This window comes from Nymphalis io, chromosome 12, assembly GCF_905147045.1.
Source record: "Nymphalis io chromosome 12, ilAglIoxx1.1, whole genome shotgun sequence".
NCBI lineage: Eukaryota > Metazoa > Arthropoda > Insecta > Lepidoptera > Nymphalidae > Nymphalis > Nymphalis io.
In genome coordinates, this window is record NC_065899.1 from 9,072,243 (window position 1) to 9,090,775 (window position 18,533).

At 31.3% G+C, this 18,533-nt stretch overlaps 1 protein-coding gene across 6 annotated transcripts in view; it reads left to right on the forward strand.

Annotated features, from left to right (window-relative positions):
- Positions 1-18,533, forward strand: part of LOC126772339 (5'-3' exonuclease PLD3-like) — a 61,239-nt gene that overhangs the window by 28,481 nt on the left and 14,225 nt on the right. Inside the window, exons 1-7 of one of the 6 annotated variants that reach the window (XM_050492671.1) lie at positions 6,350-6,450; positions 7,424-7,536; positions 7,796-7,960; positions 8,584-8,761; positions 8,837-8,971; positions 9,503-9,625; positions 10,070-10,138. In XM_050492671.1, the coding sequence (XP_050348628.1) occupies positions 6,448-6,450; positions 7,424-7,536; positions 7,796-7,960; positions 8,584-8,761; positions 8,837-8,971; positions 9,503-9,625; positions 10,070-10,138 (786 nt within the window). In that variant the 5' untranslated portion in view covers positions 6,350-6,447. Of the gene's footprint in view, positions 1-6,349; positions 6,451-7,045; positions 7,184-7,203; positions 7,311-7,423; positions 7,537-7,795; positions 7,961-8,583; positions 8,762-8,836; positions 8,972-9,502; positions 9,626-10,069; positions 10,139-18,533 lie in introns of those variants that run through there. The other 5 variants (XM_050492672.1, XM_050492673.1, XM_050492669.1 and 2 more) reach the window with 5 other exon arrangements.

Below are 18,533 nucleotides of genomic sequence, written 5' to 3' on the forward strand. Positions count from 1 at the left end.
AATTAATGTCCAGCGTATTACGGTCTATCGTTTAGCGATTATTATAAAAATACACATAACACGTAATTGTTTTTACTTTATTGAAGTATAAATCAAAACATTGTAGACTTATTTATACTGAATTCGTATTAGTCGCAACAAAATATGTTCAGAGAACTAGTCGTAGCAAGTGGGTAGACTAGTGAAGCACTTGAAAATATTGAATTTTTATAGCAGGTGTGTAAAAAGTTACCTCTTCAGCGATATTGAGTAGAATATTTGTAAAAACATTTGCAAAATTCAATTATGAAAGCTCTTCTTAAAATAGCATTCCTATAATTTATTGCAGTCATCAGTTTCTTGCATAGGTAATGGATTGTTATTTTAAAAATGTACAAAGTTAAGATACGGTATGAAATATTAAAACGAAAAGATTATGAAATTCAGTATTTATTATTTATTGAAATCCTAATTGAAAAAGTGACTTTGTGTGCTTGTTTGGTTTTTACGCTATCACGTTTTAACTGCTCAACCAAACATGAAATTTTGCATACACGTTGTTAGGGGTACAGACACACGCGGGCGCAGCCACAGACGAATATCAGTAACATAATAAAAATAACGTATAATAATCCCATGCTCATGACAATATATTATATAATTACTTTTTACCTGGTGATTAAACTTCGATGTTCAAAACAGATACATAGGACATCTTATTATCCATGATTGGTGGTGCATTGTCAATATCTATGAGCGATGGTACAATTATTCAGTGGACTATTTTCTCGTGTTTTTCTAAAATACATTTAAATAATATCATGCATAATATGAACTTATACCTAAATGTTATGTACGAAAGTAATTAATATTAACTCAGTTTTAATACTGGAATAATATTATTATAATTCAATGCACCGTCTTAGCGTGTTTATATCGCATAATATTTTTATAACCGCTTTGAGTAATACAGAAACATATCCGACGTAGCGGTTGCTAGGAATGGACGTAATCTTCGATTACTTTATCAGGTATTAACGGCTTTTCTGCACGCTATATTTTTTATAAGTTAACTAGCAATGATAATGGTTGAGGATCAAGGATGGAACATGCAAAGTTAAAATGCATTATTGCTATATAATTCCATAGCTAATAACGAATATTATTTGTGCGCTTTTGAAGTATTGCTTTAAAGTGAATTACATCGGCTTTATTCGAATAGACTACTATTACTAATAAAAGTAACATAACATATAAATAAAATTTATTATATTGTATTACTTAAACATACTTTACTGCAGGTAGAAAAACACGTTGCCGAAATTCGTTGAAAACACCAAAATTGCTGCAAAATTTTATTGTTTATTGCCCTGCTTCAAACCTGCGGACTTCAGTTGAGATCTGAGCCATCTCGACTGCTTATGTTATTTTCTTAGATACCAATGCCACTTTTATATAATTAATTATTACTTGTATATGATATTATAGTTTATAAATGGTTTGTCAAATATGTTTATCATGTCTTCTTTTGTTAGAAATAAATCATTTCAAAAGCACGCTACTGCTTAATTTCCTAGATATGTATATACATATTCAATATCAGAACTGTTATTATCCCGTCCGCTTCGTATCGCCGCTTATTGCTGTGTCTCCGGTCGTAATCAGCATTGTTATGTTGATTACATCGTTTTAATATGTTATTTATTGAAATTAAAACCTTTTTAATTATTTTATCCTTACTAGCTCGTTTGAAGACGGTATTTAAATTATAGTCGTAGGTATTTTTTGTTTTGATTTGCTAAATATAATGGCAATTTCAAAAGGCAAACTTCATTAAATTAATAATTCAAATGGATAAAATAGAAGGAATGGCGCTTCTCTTGATTTTGTTTTTCTATATAAATAAAATAGTTTATATAATAGAAAACCAACATAACTTGTATTCATTTATATCACCAGCTGTATTTCTTTCAAATGAACGAATGAAAATAAGTATATTTTAATTGGCAGTAAACGGTTTAAAGCTGTTTTATGATATTAAACTGAACAAAATTTAAGACTTAAGTGGGATTAAAAAGTCGAAGTAAATGGATTGGATGCCTAGACTAATTTCCTATTGCAGTGAATGGTAAGTGTTCGTGCTTATTTCTCTAATGGATTGAATCGATATATATGTGTAGTAAATTTTATATGCATCCTCGGGGACTTTAATGTAAACTTATGTTTTTAATTATTCAAATGTAAAACGTTAATAAATATATTTTTGGTTTTAATATTTTACATTGACGAGCCGGTTGGTAGTTACTTGTCTTTCATGCCAAAGGTTGTGGATTCGATTCCCACCCAGGACTGACGTTTCTGTGCATGAACATGTTTGTTTGTCCTGAGTCTGGGTGTAATTATATATGTATGTATGTATTTCCATAGTACAAGCTCTGCTTAATTTGGGATCAGATGACCGTGTGTGAATAATTTTCCAGGATATTATGATTATATGTTTTATTTTTTAACTATTTACATTATATAATTAAAAAGGTATATTTCATCTACATATACGTCTTATATGTTAAAAAATATAGGTTACCTTCCTTATTAGATGATAAATTCTAAATCTTTTAACTCGATGCAGCCATTTTAGAGAGATCTGTGAACATAGATAATAAATAATCATAACTTTTGTTTTGAAATCAGCTTAAAATTAAAGCTACTCAGAAGAAAAAAGTAATTATTACAAATAATATTTTAATGGGGATAACATTAATTTCAGTATTACAAATTTCACAAATAAGTTCAAATATATCGTTAGTAAGGCCAATGTTTTGCTTTTGACTCATGTATAGTCTACTAGTTTTTCCCTGCGGATTTTTCTGCTTATTAGGGAGATGCTAGGCATCCTTTTTTGTAAGTACCTCTGACAAGGTGTATGCAAAATTTCATGATAACTGGTTGAGGAGTTAAGACGTGAAGCATAACAAACAAATAAATGTCACTTTTTCATTTATAACATTAGTAAGGATTACGTTGGACACGTTTAATGGCGGAAACAAAGCTTAATGATGCTGGTTTAATTGAATAATACCGTGAGAAAGTTCCAGGTGATATTTTTACACGAGAGCTGAACTTTCAATAGAAATTACGTTTTTCAGGAATTCAATTTGTATACTTTAGAAACGGACAAGTTTTTCTTCCTGTATATTTTTTAGAACTAATCCTTTAATACAATTTTGAAATGATTTTTTACTTGAACCTAGCAATTTTTTTGTCAATCAAATCAACGTCGAAAAATACAAACTATTTAATATGACAATATTTTTACTTTCATTAATACAGAACGAAAAAAACTTACAATTGCATCATATTATTAAAATGATTGTTATAATAACATTTATGTAACACTTATGCACTTATGTCTTTTTTATTATAAAATAATTATAAGCATTTCACGTATAAAACGGAGCATACATACATAACATACATTTGTTAAAAATGACTTTTAACGGTTTCGGGTGCCATTTCTTTGAGAACAAATAAACACTAAATACAATTTAAATGCCCATTTATATTTAAGACGTAGCTTTCCTTGTACATGTGCTCTTAAAATATTCAAATTCTTGCTCACTTGGCGTCGCGTCAGTACATATAAAGCCCAAAAGGCGTTAGTAAGATCAAGTCACTCATTTGAATTCTTTATATCAATATTGTTTTTAGTCATTTTCTTAGAACAAAAATAGACATATGTCAATCATAAGCCCGAATATATTCTATATAATATTACAATCCACTTTAAAAGTGACTTCTTATTGATTAATAAATACATTGGTTTTAACATTAAAATTAGATTAGGTATCAACTTTCCAAATTGACAAATTAAAAATATGCCAAGTTTTTACAAATATTTTCATGTTATACTGAATATGAAGTTATATAATATAACTTCATATTTAGTATAACATAAAAATATAGATTGAAACTAATATGTATTATCATATTTAATTCCTTTTACATTAGTTATTGGTCGCAATCTAATGAAATTACGTTAACCATTGCGTTTTTTACTGCCCACTGGGTGATGTTGTCCTCCTGGGCTGATGTTAGTCTAACTAGTTTGAGTCTGAAAATTCTAATTTAGATTCCTATTGTAATAAATACGGAATTAATTTTTCAAATGTGTGTGGATGGCTGAATCGAACAACAAAGAGCTACTATGATATAAGGAGTCGATAGGGGCCGATACTAATTAAAAACTACATACAAAATTATTTTTTGAAAAATCAACCTACTTACTTCGAAAAAATCATAATATCATACACATCACGAATAAATACATTTTGATTATATTAACACTGACTAGTATATGACCAAATTTTCATTAGACAAATAGTAAGTTTTCATTATTATCATTTTTTGACATATATATATTGTGGCTGACGATGGAGAAATATAAAGGCAAATGAAAATTGTCGTCCTGAATATAATGTTACTTTAGATGGTTATTAGTATATAAATCTAAAAGTAAGTAGCTCTTCACTGCTTAACGAGTGACGACATTATGCAAAGTGAAAGCAACTAAACCAAGGACATTATATATTTCATTAAAATGATAGACTTATTTTAAAGCCAATAAAATTTTAAATGCAAATAAAAATTACGGCTGTATTTGAGTCGGTTCTATTTTATATTCTCATTATGGCTTTTAGAAAATGTTTTCCATTCGTTTTTCTAAGAGCTTTTTTTATAGTCGAATTTTACTGCCTCGTTGTTCTAGTGGCTTGATGTAAGGCCGCAGACCCGGAGGTCGTGGGTTCAATTCCCAGGTCGGGCCAATAGAAAGTTATTGGGTTTTTCTATCAGAAAATTCTCAGTAGCAGCCCAGAGTCTGGAAGTTGGAAGTCTGTACACTCCAGTGCCTCGGAAAGCACGTACAGGCGTTGATCCAGCCTGGACTCTTTCCGGTCGTGTCCATTTGATTTGTGGAGTCGCATGGTTTACAATGATCATCCCACAATTATGACACTACAAGCGTGAAAGACGAAAATGATATACAATGAAACTAAGGAATAAAATTGAAAAAATATTTTAGAATTATTTTTAATTAGGTAAGGTAATTTTAGTCAGGTATTTTTTATTAGATAATGTTTGATTTTTATAAATATTTTGTTTCGCAAATAAAATATTATTACACAGTACTGACTGCATTATTTTTAATTAAGTAGGTAAGTTGTTGCTGGCCGTGCTCTAGTTTTACTTTATGGCATGATAAAATGTTTTTTTTTTAAGTGTTTACCTAAGCAAAAACAAAGACTATTTAAAATTCCATTAAAAATTTTAACTAGGGATTGAAATAAAATAATTAAAACACTACTTGGCATTGGGCAAACCTTCAAGTCACCTTAAGTTATGGTATACCTAATCTAATCGTACCATCACATATGTAAGGAAGAATCCATTTAATGAAGTTTATGTATTGTGGAGATATTTTTTTACAGAAGATAGTTTATCTATCTACTAAATTGAAAAGTATTAAAACTGTAAATGTTATATTCTACAATCACAACAAAATTACAGACAAAAATATTTTACATGAAATCTCGCTTGTATATTTTAATGGCAAAATATTTTTGTAAAAAAAAGTTATGTACTTAAGTGTCGTAAGCTATATAATAAACTTTAAAGTGCGAGACGGACTCGCGCACTGAGGGTTTCGTAACACCACACAATGCTGAAATATTTAACAGATTATTTAAGATTTAGACTTTCCATAGATTTTCCTTTAATTTGTTCGTAAAAATCTTTTATTTAAATAACAAATTTACGTTTTGCGTATTTTTACCTATACTTGCGCTACAAGATATTGCTTCTATACGTTTTGATTCTCTTTGCGAATGTATGAGAGATGCAACATAAACGGCCATATCTTTTGATTGCGACACTTACAAGTTTGACTTTTTCATAGCTCCAAGAGACCGTAGACCTCAGTATTTGGTATTAATTTCAACTTTATACCTCTACGCGTTTCTGAGAAAAAAGGGTATTTACGGACAGACAAACAGACAGCCGGACAACGAAGTGATCTTATAAGGGTTCTTTTTTTCCTTTGGAGGTACGGAACCCTAAAAACGAATTACGAAATAAATTATATATTTAATTCACTGTTTCAACAAAATTATACCATTGCCTGTACAACAATAATTACTGTATTTAAATTAGTTTGGCCCTGCATAGTTTTACGGTTAGAAACTGACATTGTATTCAAAATACACGTGAACAATGCGGTTGTAGTCGACGTCATCTATTTTGCAGTACTATTTTCGCTGCAAATGCGCTTACACGACTGGTAAAGGAACATCAGGATTTACATAAAATGCAGTTATCAAAGTTTTCTTGTGTTATAAAAAACGATTGGCAAAATATTTTTACAATATTTAATGGTTGGAAGTTCCTGATCACCAAGTGGTCAGCGATATTGAAATGGTTAGTTCAAATCGAAGTTATTAAAAGTTTACATTAAACATAATATTTCAGTGAAGTGTTTTAGTTATATTTTATTAATAGTGTTTTGTTTACAAATAATAGATGACACATTACTTAAAAAATCGATATCTATATTCGATTAACTTACCGGTAAAGTTCACAGTTCTAACAAAACAAGTTGTCATTCAAAATTAAAGAAAATAATGTTGTTATAATAAAAAATAAAAATAATATTAAATTTAAAACGTTACTAGTGTAAAACTAATCGTAAGTTGCACTTATATTAATAATATCTAAAGTAATATGTTTGATCATTTTGAAAGACTAATGACACATTAATATGAACGATGCTCTTATTTTGACAATTCATTCCATACGAATATCGATATTATTAACTGACTTCTAAAAAAAAAAGAGGTATTTTTAATGACACGATTGTCTTTTCAGTGTTTCACTAATATTATAATTTATATATTTATATTTTATATTATTACAAATTTCCAGCAACATGTTTACTTTTCTTATAGGAAAATAGATTTTTTTTAACGATTTTTTTTTGATACATCAATTTCATACGTCAATGATTTATGTTAACCTATAATTTGATCATGACAGAGACAAAGTTTACAATTACAGATGTTTACAAAAAATATTAGAAGAAAAGTCATTTATTATCTTATAACAGAATGATAAAGTACAATACTAAGCATAAAGTTTCTTTATAACATATTTTGTTGGTGCTATTTATTTTATTTAATAATTACTTATATAATTTTGATTTCATTTAATTGAAAAATTTAATAAAGTAAACAATGGTGATATTAATTTCACCCTTTAAGGGTATAAGAGATAAAATAAGAGTATGTTTTAAATTAAGCTTTAAATAATTTCATTGAATCAAAACAATGCTATTTGTTAATTAAAAAAATTAATGAACTTTTTATACTTAATGTACACTTTTTTATTCTTTTAGACTGTGCTAGAATCAGGGAGTGTGGGGAACGCGTCGTCATCTGATGAGGAGTTGGAGCAGTGGGAGCAGATATTCATGATGAGAGATGAAAATGGAAATAGTTACAATGATAAGTAGGTATTGTTCTATTAATCAAATTGAATGCTCTATAAATAAAAATAACTTAATAATAATTGTTAATCACAAATTAAATTTAGTTAAGTTTTTGAATGGAAGAAAATGTTTTATTTCTATACTAGCATATAAATACACAACTGTAAGCAAATTTTCTGTTCACAAAATAATAGAAAACTTACAAGGGATTACTTAGCTACATAAATTTCATGTACACTAATTTAAATACAAGATATTTTTAAACTTTTTTTTTCATAGAAGAAAGAAGCGAAGTATATGGTGCAGACCGTCATGCATCCCAGTGTCGATAGTCATAGTTTTAATAGTGCTAGTTGTACTGGTCCCACTGCTTGATCAGCCAAACATTGCACATGTATTGCCGACCATTGCTCATGTTGATTTGCATTGCTCAGATGAATGTAGGTGAGTATTTTAATTATAATCTATAATGATGTGTTTTTTTTTTTATAGTTATGGTTGGTTCATAAATTAAAAATATGAATCATATGGAACAGTTTTTGCTTAAATTATTCTTGCTGTTAAATTATTGAAATAAGTGTTAAGTAGTGAAATAGAAATAATAGGTATTATTAAAAAAAATTCTCGATACCCATTTCTGGTGCTTGCTATTTTGCAATTGAAATGTTTACATTAATTGTTTTAAAATATGCTGACTTCTGTAGTTATAACATTTTAACAAGTTTAATATTTAATAAGGTCATTTCAACATGCATCTTAAAATTTGCCTCCATAAGCAATATTATATTATATTCATATATATGGTTTAGTCTTATGACTATGCTTAAAAAAAATAGTTATTTTTTTATGATATACATATTTATATTTATAATAAAAAATGTATGATGTTCATGTACATAAATAAAAATATGTTTAAGAATGCTTAGTTTAAAATAAAAATAGAGATTTTAATGTTAATTTAATATTAAAACTTGAATTAATGTTTCTAAGAAATATTAAGTTAGTACTTATAGTATGTACTTTCTTATAGATTAACAATAAATTCAAGTCAAATGACTGTTTTTCAGGTTATCTTTAGTGGAGAGTATACCAGAAGGTCACATGTATCCTCCAAACGCAACTCATATGCCAACTAAAAACGCTTGGTTAGATTTGATAGATGAAGCTCAAAAATCAATAGAAATTGCCTCTTTCTATTGGACCCTTAGGTTTAATGAAGAGTATCCCTATAATTCTTCTATAGAGGTAAATTATCTTTATTTATTTCTATAATTATTTATAAGTTTTAATTTATAATTGTAATTGAATATTCATTTTTAGGGTGAACAAGTTTTCCAAGCATTACTTGCGGCTGGTACGAAGAGAAATATAGATTTAAAAATTGCTCAAAACTGGCCCACAAAGGCAAATCCTAATATAGATACTGAATACTTAGTTAAGAAAAAGGCAGCACAGGTGAGCTCATAATAAAAATATTGAAAAGCTAAGCTTAAGAAAAAAATACTTAAAAAATCTTTATAGAAATTTTAATACCATGCAATTTATTATCTGTTAATTGCATGTCAAAGAGCTCACAAATAAATATGCCAAGATATTGGTTAGCAAGGTATTTTGTATTTTTTAATGGAATGGTGTTACCATTGCATTAAAAAATACAAAATACCTTACATCTCTTGTAATTTTACCAAAGCCTATATAGTAAACAATATAAATAATAAATTCTGTAAACATTATTAGTTTTAATTAAATACATTTGCTAATTACAATTAAATATAATACTAATTTATAATACAATTAAATTTGATGCTATGAGTAAAGTCTTATAACTCCTCTTATCTTACTGCTATTAAAATAAAAATAATATTAAGCACTTCTATACTGAATTATAATGTAATTCATAGTAATTTGAGTGTGATTGAGTCATAAGCGTCCATACATCATTTTTGGCATTTATTTTAAAACAATAACATGTATAATTGGTTGAAGGTGAGGAGCCTGAACTTCTCTAAGCTGCTGGGCGGTGGGGTGCTGCACACCAAGTTTTGGATCGTGGACCGACAGCACTTCTACATCGGCAGCGCCAACATGGACTGGAGGTCGCTCACACAGGTCATTTTTCGATAGTTTCGACTGTAAAATTATGAAAAAAATTATAGATGACGAATGATTTCATCTCATGGTTTTTAAATTATTTTTTTTTGCTGTCCATACTAATCCACCGTTTATAAATATTTTCTTTATACATAAAAAAATTAATAGTATTTTTAGTATAGTAAAAATAATTAGTATACTTATTATTTTTGCAAATAGAGATAAATATTTGCAAAAATACTAGGTTAAGACTGGTAGAACGGATTTCAATTAAGATTCTATTTGTTCTCTGAGTTAATGTGTAGCTAGAAAATGTACATTCAAATGGAAATACAATTAAATATTGTTTTTACACTTTCAAAGTCTGAGCTGATTATAAAATGGTGCATTTCTTATACCATAATAATTGTTTGATGTTTATTAAGTCATATTTAATTTTTTTTAAATCATTGTTACGCACAGGTGAAGGAGTTAGGCATTTTAGCATACAACTGCTCCTGTCTGGCGACCGACTTGGGGAAGATATTTGATGTAAGTATTTACAGATTCTTTTTATAACAGTAATATATTCCACACCATACCGTGAATGTCCCACTTCTGGACTAAAGGCTTTCTCTCCCCTTTTTGAGGAGAAGGTTTGGAGCTTATTTCACCATTCTGCTCCAATGCGGGTTGATGGAATATACATGTGGCATATTCCATGTGGTTTGTTAATGGTTCTGTTATATTATGTAGTTTTTATTAATTTATTTTGATTTATAATACAACACGATTCCACTTAACAACTTATGTCCACTTTAATTAGCATAACGGTATAACATTTTGGAAGTAGTAAAGTTCTTATAACAATTTCGCCGATATTTAAAACACATTTTTTTTTAAATCTTCAAAATGTTTCAAAACTATAAAATGTGCTAAAAATGCCTATCATCTCGATATCTTCATAAGATTGACAGTCCGCCTCGAGGTTACGTTTGAATAAGGTCTATGATAGTAACTCAGTAACAATTAATGCATTATAAGTATATAGTTGAATATACACAGACTTAAGAATAATAATAACAATAATACAATATGTATATCCTATATTATCGTAAGTGATGATTATAACTCTGAAATATAACAATGTCAATATTTTTTTTAACTTATTTAATTCAAATTTAAAATAGTACGTCCCGATTCCCACCCGACGCAAAGCTGCCCATAATGAAAGCCGCATTTCCGCACTATACGGCAATGGACAACCTCTGTGCCAAGTGGGACCTTAATAACTCTTAAACATTAATATTAAACATTAAAAATCACGAGTCACCTACATAGACATAATCCGCTCCCTTTTGTTTTGGCCACAGTCGGATAGTTTTTCAGATTTTTTTTGCTAACGATACTTTGCGGGAGAGCTATCATTTTCGATATACTTTGACAAAGTTCCGTGCCATTCTCATAACGCGCGAATCATACCAGCGGAGCACCTTTGATTAGTAGAAACATGAAAAACTCACTTCAATATTATTACCTAAATATCCTTTTCTCTTTTCTAGCTCTCTTACCATACTGTATACGTATGAATTATAGACTAATAATTTTATTATTGTACTATATATGATATCATTAAATATTTGTTCCGTGCAATAAGTTATTTTCGTTCTAAAATTGTACATCGTTAAAGAGTTCTCGTGTCTCGACACAAAGCGTGCTAATTACAAGAGCGACGCTCGCTAACGAACTCCCTAAGCTATAAGGCTAAATATTTACATTGAATATAGCGTAACACGGTGCGTTATCGCTTCAAGTCATCAGCGTAACAAAATTGGTAGTTATTTATTTTTATATTTTAAAATACATCAATAAAAAGGAAAACATTTAACAAAGATAATGGTACCCGATACTATCCAAAGCCAAAAGTGAGTCCAACGCCGTATTGGACCGGCCAAGGTTTAATTAAAAAAAACCATGAATAATTTACCTTGGGAGTAGTAGCAACGATTTGCCAACGGAAAATCTGAAAAGGCCTTTATTTTTCGTGACCTAATGTTAGGCATAACATGTTATTACAATTATTACAAAACGTAGCAAATTATTACAAAAATTACGTCAGCAAACTAAAACGAATGTAGACTAATCAAGATCGAAAACATTTATCAGTAATCGAGTATTTTTATAATTATCGTTGATTGTCGATCGGTATAGTGATGGCTAGTTTTTATTTCTCATAAGCTTATATAATTAGTTTTCTTTTAGATAGTTTTCTGTCACATGTGTATTCCACCAACCCGCATTGGAGCAGCGTGGTGGAATAAGCTCTAAACCTTCTCCCCGAAAGGGAGAGGAGGCCTTAGCCCAGCAGTGGGACATTCACAGGCTATTACTGTTAGATAGTGGAACGGCTATGAAGTGGATGATTTCCATACGGAAAAATGACTTGTGAAGTATCTTCAGTGTGCAGATTGGTGGTTCGAATATGTCTTTTATATACGTTTTATTAAAATCAAAGTAAATATAAGGCAACAAATGGTACTGGGTTAAAAGTTATCTTTCAAGAAACCAAACGGTATTCAGGAATGCATGTGTTTACGCGCATACTGAAATATCGGCGCAAAGTGGTCTCCTTCCAAAAAGACAGCATCATTATCATTAACAGTACAGTAATAGCCTGGGAATGTCCCACTGCTGGGCTAAGGCCTCCTTTCCCTTTTTGAGGAGAAGGTATGGAGCTTATTAGAATACGCTGCTCCAATACGGGTTGGTGACAGAATTTCAGTGAAATTAGACACATGCAGGTTTCTTCACGATGTTTTCCTTCACTCACATAATCACAAATTAAGCACATGAAAATTCAGTGGTGCTTGGACGGGTTTGAACCCACGACCATCAGTTAAGTTTCACGCGTTCTTACCACTGGGCCATCTCGGCTATTCATTATCATTAAACGCAAACAACGTATGAAAAAAGAGTATTGATATAGCTACCATTTATTATATTTACTTTCGGAAGTAAATTGGCAGGAAATCCACACTCGCGCTTCGACGATGTCAAAAGAAATGTGGGCAGCGTGTGTTAGTTTGTACTCATTGCTTTCGTTCTTCTTATAAATCGAAAAGAATTGAAGATTGTGAAAGTGAGAAAAGTAATAAAAATTGATACGATAATAATAATATCCTGGGACATTTTTCACACACGGCCATCTGATCCCAAATTAAGCTTGTACAAAGCTTGTGCTATGGAAACCAGACAACTGATATACTACTTTTCTTTTGTAAATACATACTTATATAGATAATAACACCCAGACTCAGGACAAACAGACATGTTCATGCACACAAATGTCTGTCCTGGGTGGGAATCGAAGCCACAACCATCAACGTGAAAGGCAAGTGTCTACCAACCACGCCAAAAGGCTCGTCACGATAAGCTTATGAGGATTTAGTTATTTGTCGTGCTACTATATTATATGTAACCACAGAGTAGTAATCCTTATCTTATACATATGTAAGTATTATATATACTGTTCCTATATATAGCAATATTATTCAGTTACTTGTACAACATCCGAAATACCTCCGAAAATCTCATTATGTATATTATAATATACTAAAATATTTTCGTCTATTCGTTATCGTCCGTAACACACTGTGAATGTCCCACTGCTGGGCTAAAGGCCTCCTCTTCCTTTTTGGAGAAGGTTTTTTTTTATAGAATAGGAAGGCGGACGAGCATATGGGCCACCTGATGGTAAGTGGTCACCAAACGCCCTTAGACATTGGCATTGTAAGAAATGTCAACCATCGCTTACATAGCCAATGCGCCACCAACCTTGGGAACTAAGATTTTATGTCCCTTGTGCCTGTAATTACACTGGCTCACTCACCCTTCAAACTGGAACACAACAATAACAAGTACTGCTGTTTTGCGGTAGAATATCTGATGAGTGGGTGGTACCTACCCAGACGAACTTGTACAAAGCCCTACCACCAGTAATAGTTAATAAATAATTCCACTAGTAATAGTTAATAAATAAGTTTGGAGCTTATTCTACCACGCTGCTCCAGTGCGGGTTGGTGGAGTACACATGTGGCAGAATTTCAGTGAAGTTAGACACATGCATGTTTCCTCATTATGTTTTCCTTCACCGTAAAGCACGAGATGAATTATAATCACTAATTAAGCACATTAAATTCAGTGGTGCTTGCCCAAGTTTGAACTCACGATCATCGGTTAAGATACACGCGTTCTTACCACTGGGCCATATCGGCTTTTATTATTTACTAGCTGGTGCCCGCGACTTCGTCTACGCAGGATTAGTATTTAGAGTAGCTTATATTAGCGTGGCGTAGAAAAGAACTGACATTAAGACATAAATATTTTTTGAGTCGCATTTGAAAAATATAACTGCTTGACAATATTTTAACATAAGAAAATTGGCAATATAATAAATATACGGTAATTAGGCACTGCAGAACCCTGATCATAGGCCTATAGTTATCTAGCTACTGCAGTATGCTCTTATAAACTATATGTAACGATTTTTTTCCTTCAGCATAAACATGCAGATTTTTTGCTTTGGAAACACGTGAGCAAGCCACATAGAGCTGACCGTGAGAAAAACATGGCGTGCCTAAATGTATGCCTGCTACCTTTAAGGTTTGCTCCTGCGATTTGTTGATCGTCATTGAAAATGCGACTTTTAACGGGAACTGCAGGCGTTTAAAATTGAATGGCAAGTTATTGGGTATGATTGGGATGCGCGGTATAAGAACATTGTCTCCCTTGGCTTCTCCAGTTAAAATTGTGGCATTCACAATGTGCCTTCCTAGTTCGGTAACTCGCATTGACATACATCACGTTATTTACAATATTATAAATCAACCAAAAAAGGACCAATTACTAACCTACCTACAACCTCTGTTATTTACAAAAAAAAAGAAGGAATTCGGTATAATGAACAGGTAAGTAACCTATATCTATTAATTTAAATAAAAATGAAGTATCTTATTTAAGTGTAACTCCTAACCAAAAAAAAAAACTGCCAATACCTAATCTTGGGCCTATATTACTTGAAGTATAATCCTTTTTTAAAAAATCGCTCTAACCATGAAAATTCGCAAAACGGAGACAACAGTCAACGATGTCTGCCCTCACGCTTCTGTACCGCTCGCTACACCGCACCCGTAGTATCGCGCATTTAAACTAAATGATGTCTATCATACATTACATAATTATGTGTAACTAACGTTTATGGCAGCGCACGCCAGAATAGCTCGCAGGAAGGTAGGTTTTTTCCTAGTTACTTGACATTTAATGTCATATTTTGGACAGCTCACACAATATCTTTATAAATTGTAGCCTATGTGTTATTCTGATGTATAAGCTATATTATTGGAAAGTTTAATTGAAATCCATTCAGTAGTTTTTGCGTGAAAGAGTAACAAACATCCATCCACACATACAAACTTTCACGTTTATAATATTAGTAGGATAGCGTATATGTGTAATATTATTTTTGATAAATTAACTCGTATAGTTTCTACCTATCTATTGTAAATTTATTTTTATTATGTAAAAGTTTGATGCAAACGTAATTTATATTATACGGAACGAATGTATATAAAACTTTATCATCGAATATTTCAAGGATACATTTGTTTATTTAGTTTTTCTATATATATTATATACTTATGAAGGTTGAGGTCTAATTAAAATTGAATGTGCGTTATTTATTAAATCTATGATACGTGCTTAAGTCCTTCTTAAATCCACGCGAGCTGGTTCTCGATGTCACCGCCTAACTGTGACATCAATTCCATCGCGAACAAAGAAATTTGGCAACTCCTTTCTTTGTCGCACTTCAAAAAAATGGAATTCCTTACCAGCTCACGTGTTCCCCTCCTCTTACAACCCGGGTTCCTTCAAACGAGGCGTGAAGAGGCATCTTGCGGGCCGGCAAGGCGAAGGCGGCTAGTGCAGAACGTTTCTTCCGTCTGTACTGGCCGTCGTCGCGTTTGGACTCTACAACCACTTACCATCAGGTGGAGTAGAGTCATTTGCCCTCCCGGCTAATATTAAAAAAAAAAAAAAAAAAACGTGCGGCCTAAGCTGTGGGGTGGGTACAGTACGTAGATAGGTACAGTTTTTAGGAAATGAAGCGTGTGCGTTTGCGTATCAATATGAAGAGAAGGATATAAAGATAGGTTTGATTTTTTAAATTAAATTAATAATATTAAGGTGTCAAAATTTGATTTAAATAAATTTTCAACAATCTGTTATTAGCTTTTTGGTTTCGAGAATTACTTATACCTGAAAATGGTGGTGAAAATATAAAGTGAATATTATAATAATAATGTCCTCCAGACCGATTTCAGCCACGGCGGCCAATCTCAAGAGAGATTAGCCAACTGCGCAAGAGATATTATAGTGCGCAAGTGTGTGCGCAAACACAGGTATACTCTCTATTCCTTAACTCTCATAATCCGATGGGACGGCAATCCGACACGATCGGAAAGAGTTCAGGCGCAGGACCAACGGCTCTACGTGCTTTCCGAGGCACGGGAGTGTACATACTTCCAGACTCCAGGCTGCTACTGAGAATTTTCTGACAGAAAAACCTAATAACTTTTTATTGGTTCTGGAAATTTAACCCAGGACCTCCAGGTCTGTGGCCTTACATCATACCACTAGACCAACGAGGCAGTAAAGTGAATATTAATAGTTGTTTCGTGACTAAAAAACGATTTAATTTTACATTCCCTGTCAAAGTGTAGCTGGTACGGAGTTGTACGTGACTGTCGCATCATTATTATTGACCTCATTAAACAGACTGCGGATATTCATCTAACGATCTATCAAAAGGAGTATTAATATATTTAAAAAAAAATGTGTACATTTTTTTCGGTACTATATCTTTCGAATTATTTATGTTTTATTTTATGTAATAGAAACAAAAATATGTAGGTACAACGATTTTACGATTTATGAATAAATAATTATGGACAAATAAATAAAATAGAACGGTCTGTGAATTTAAACTCACTATATTTAAGATAAAATAACGTCCATATACTTTGAGTTACCAAAACCAAAACAACTGTCTATTTTATTTCAGACTACCGCTGCTACTTATAGTTTAAATTTTTTATACCTAAAATTCAGAAAGTAATGCCTAAAATTATTATTCTAAACCTATGTCAATAATGTTAACGAAATTGGATTAACCGGTCACCTTACCTTGTACGCCGATGATACATGACCTTTTACTTTGCTAGAAATATAAATGAATTAGTAAACCAAGCAAACACTGAGCTTATTAAATATAATAACTGGTGTCAATGTTATCTTATAAATAATGCTCAAAAACATCATATATAATATTTGGCGCAAAAAACAAAGTTATTTTAGATTATCCATTATTATCAATAAACAATAACGTATTTAATAGATCGCATACAGAAAAATACCTAGGCTTACTTTTAGATGAGAAACTTAGTTGGAAACCTCATATAGAGAATATTAAAAATAAATTAATTTCATTGGCTGGTTTATTACGTAGAATGGCTCATTGTATCCCACATAAGATACTACTAATTGTATATAACGCATTAGTGAAATCTAAACTCGATTATTTAATGAAATTTGGGGCTGTGCCCTAAAAACTAACCTAAAAGTTTTACAGATCGCCCATAACAAGTTAATTAAAGTATTATTCAACTACGACAAACTGACACACACTCTCCTATTATACCAAAAAACTAAAATTTTTAACCTGAAACAAACATACACACATAACATACGCGTCTTAATTTAAAAAAAAATACCCGGGGACATTAATACCGAAATATCGTTCACACAAAGAATGTACACGCACAGCTTAAGGAACACAAAAAAAAATCAGACAGCCTAGACCCCGTACAAAATTTGGCAAAAGAAACATTCTTTTCGACGGAGTAACTTTATTCAATAATTTGCCTGCTGATATAAAAAATTGTTCGACAAGCCTGCCTTTAAATCAAAGTTAAAAAGTTTTATTTCTACAAATATTTATGATTAAAACAACACACTCACATTTGAAAAAACATATACATTACACACACACGCACACACGCACACACACACGCACACATACACCACCTAAAACATTATTAAGGAATAAAATTCTGTATATTTTATTATTTATTTTTTGTTAGTTTCTAGAATCTCCATTTCTTTTTCCGGTCATTGATTTGTACTGTATTTTGTTATAACATTTCATTTTTTGACAATTTTTTATTTAAGATTGTCTACCCTTTTCACTCTGTGAAATTTGCTAAATTGCTCTTTAAGTTAATTGTATGTTCTTTAAGTAATAATAAAGATCTTTAAACTTAACGTAAAATGTTTCGTCACAAACTGAATTCCGCGTTGACGCAGACGCGGCTTTTGCCGGGTAATATGTATCAGAAGAATTTCTTTGATTTGGGATCAGAAATTTTCTTTGTTATACATTTTACTATACATATTTTGACTCATGCCTGACTGGAACTTCAGCTTCGGGAGAATCAACAGAAGGTTTTTCATTATGAATATATTACGGTCTTTAACAAGTATTCTACATTTTTTTTTCCCAAAGTCGATCCGCCATTTGGATGGCAAAAATCTCTTATTTTTGTTTAGAGTACATTTGACTAGAATTGTGTCTGCGCGAACAAAACTCGGGATAATGATTTTATTTAATCCAACAGAACATTGGACAGTTTCTGATCACTTATAGTCTACGATATCTACTAATGTAATCGGTTTGCAGGACACGCAATCTCACATTTTATCGACTTACGAACATCTAATTAGATTTTATTGAAGGCCGCCAATTACACACATGCGTTTCGCTGTCAATTGACGTTCCGTATTAATGAGCCTTACCCGACATAATTATCTGTACATGTATGTATATATATAA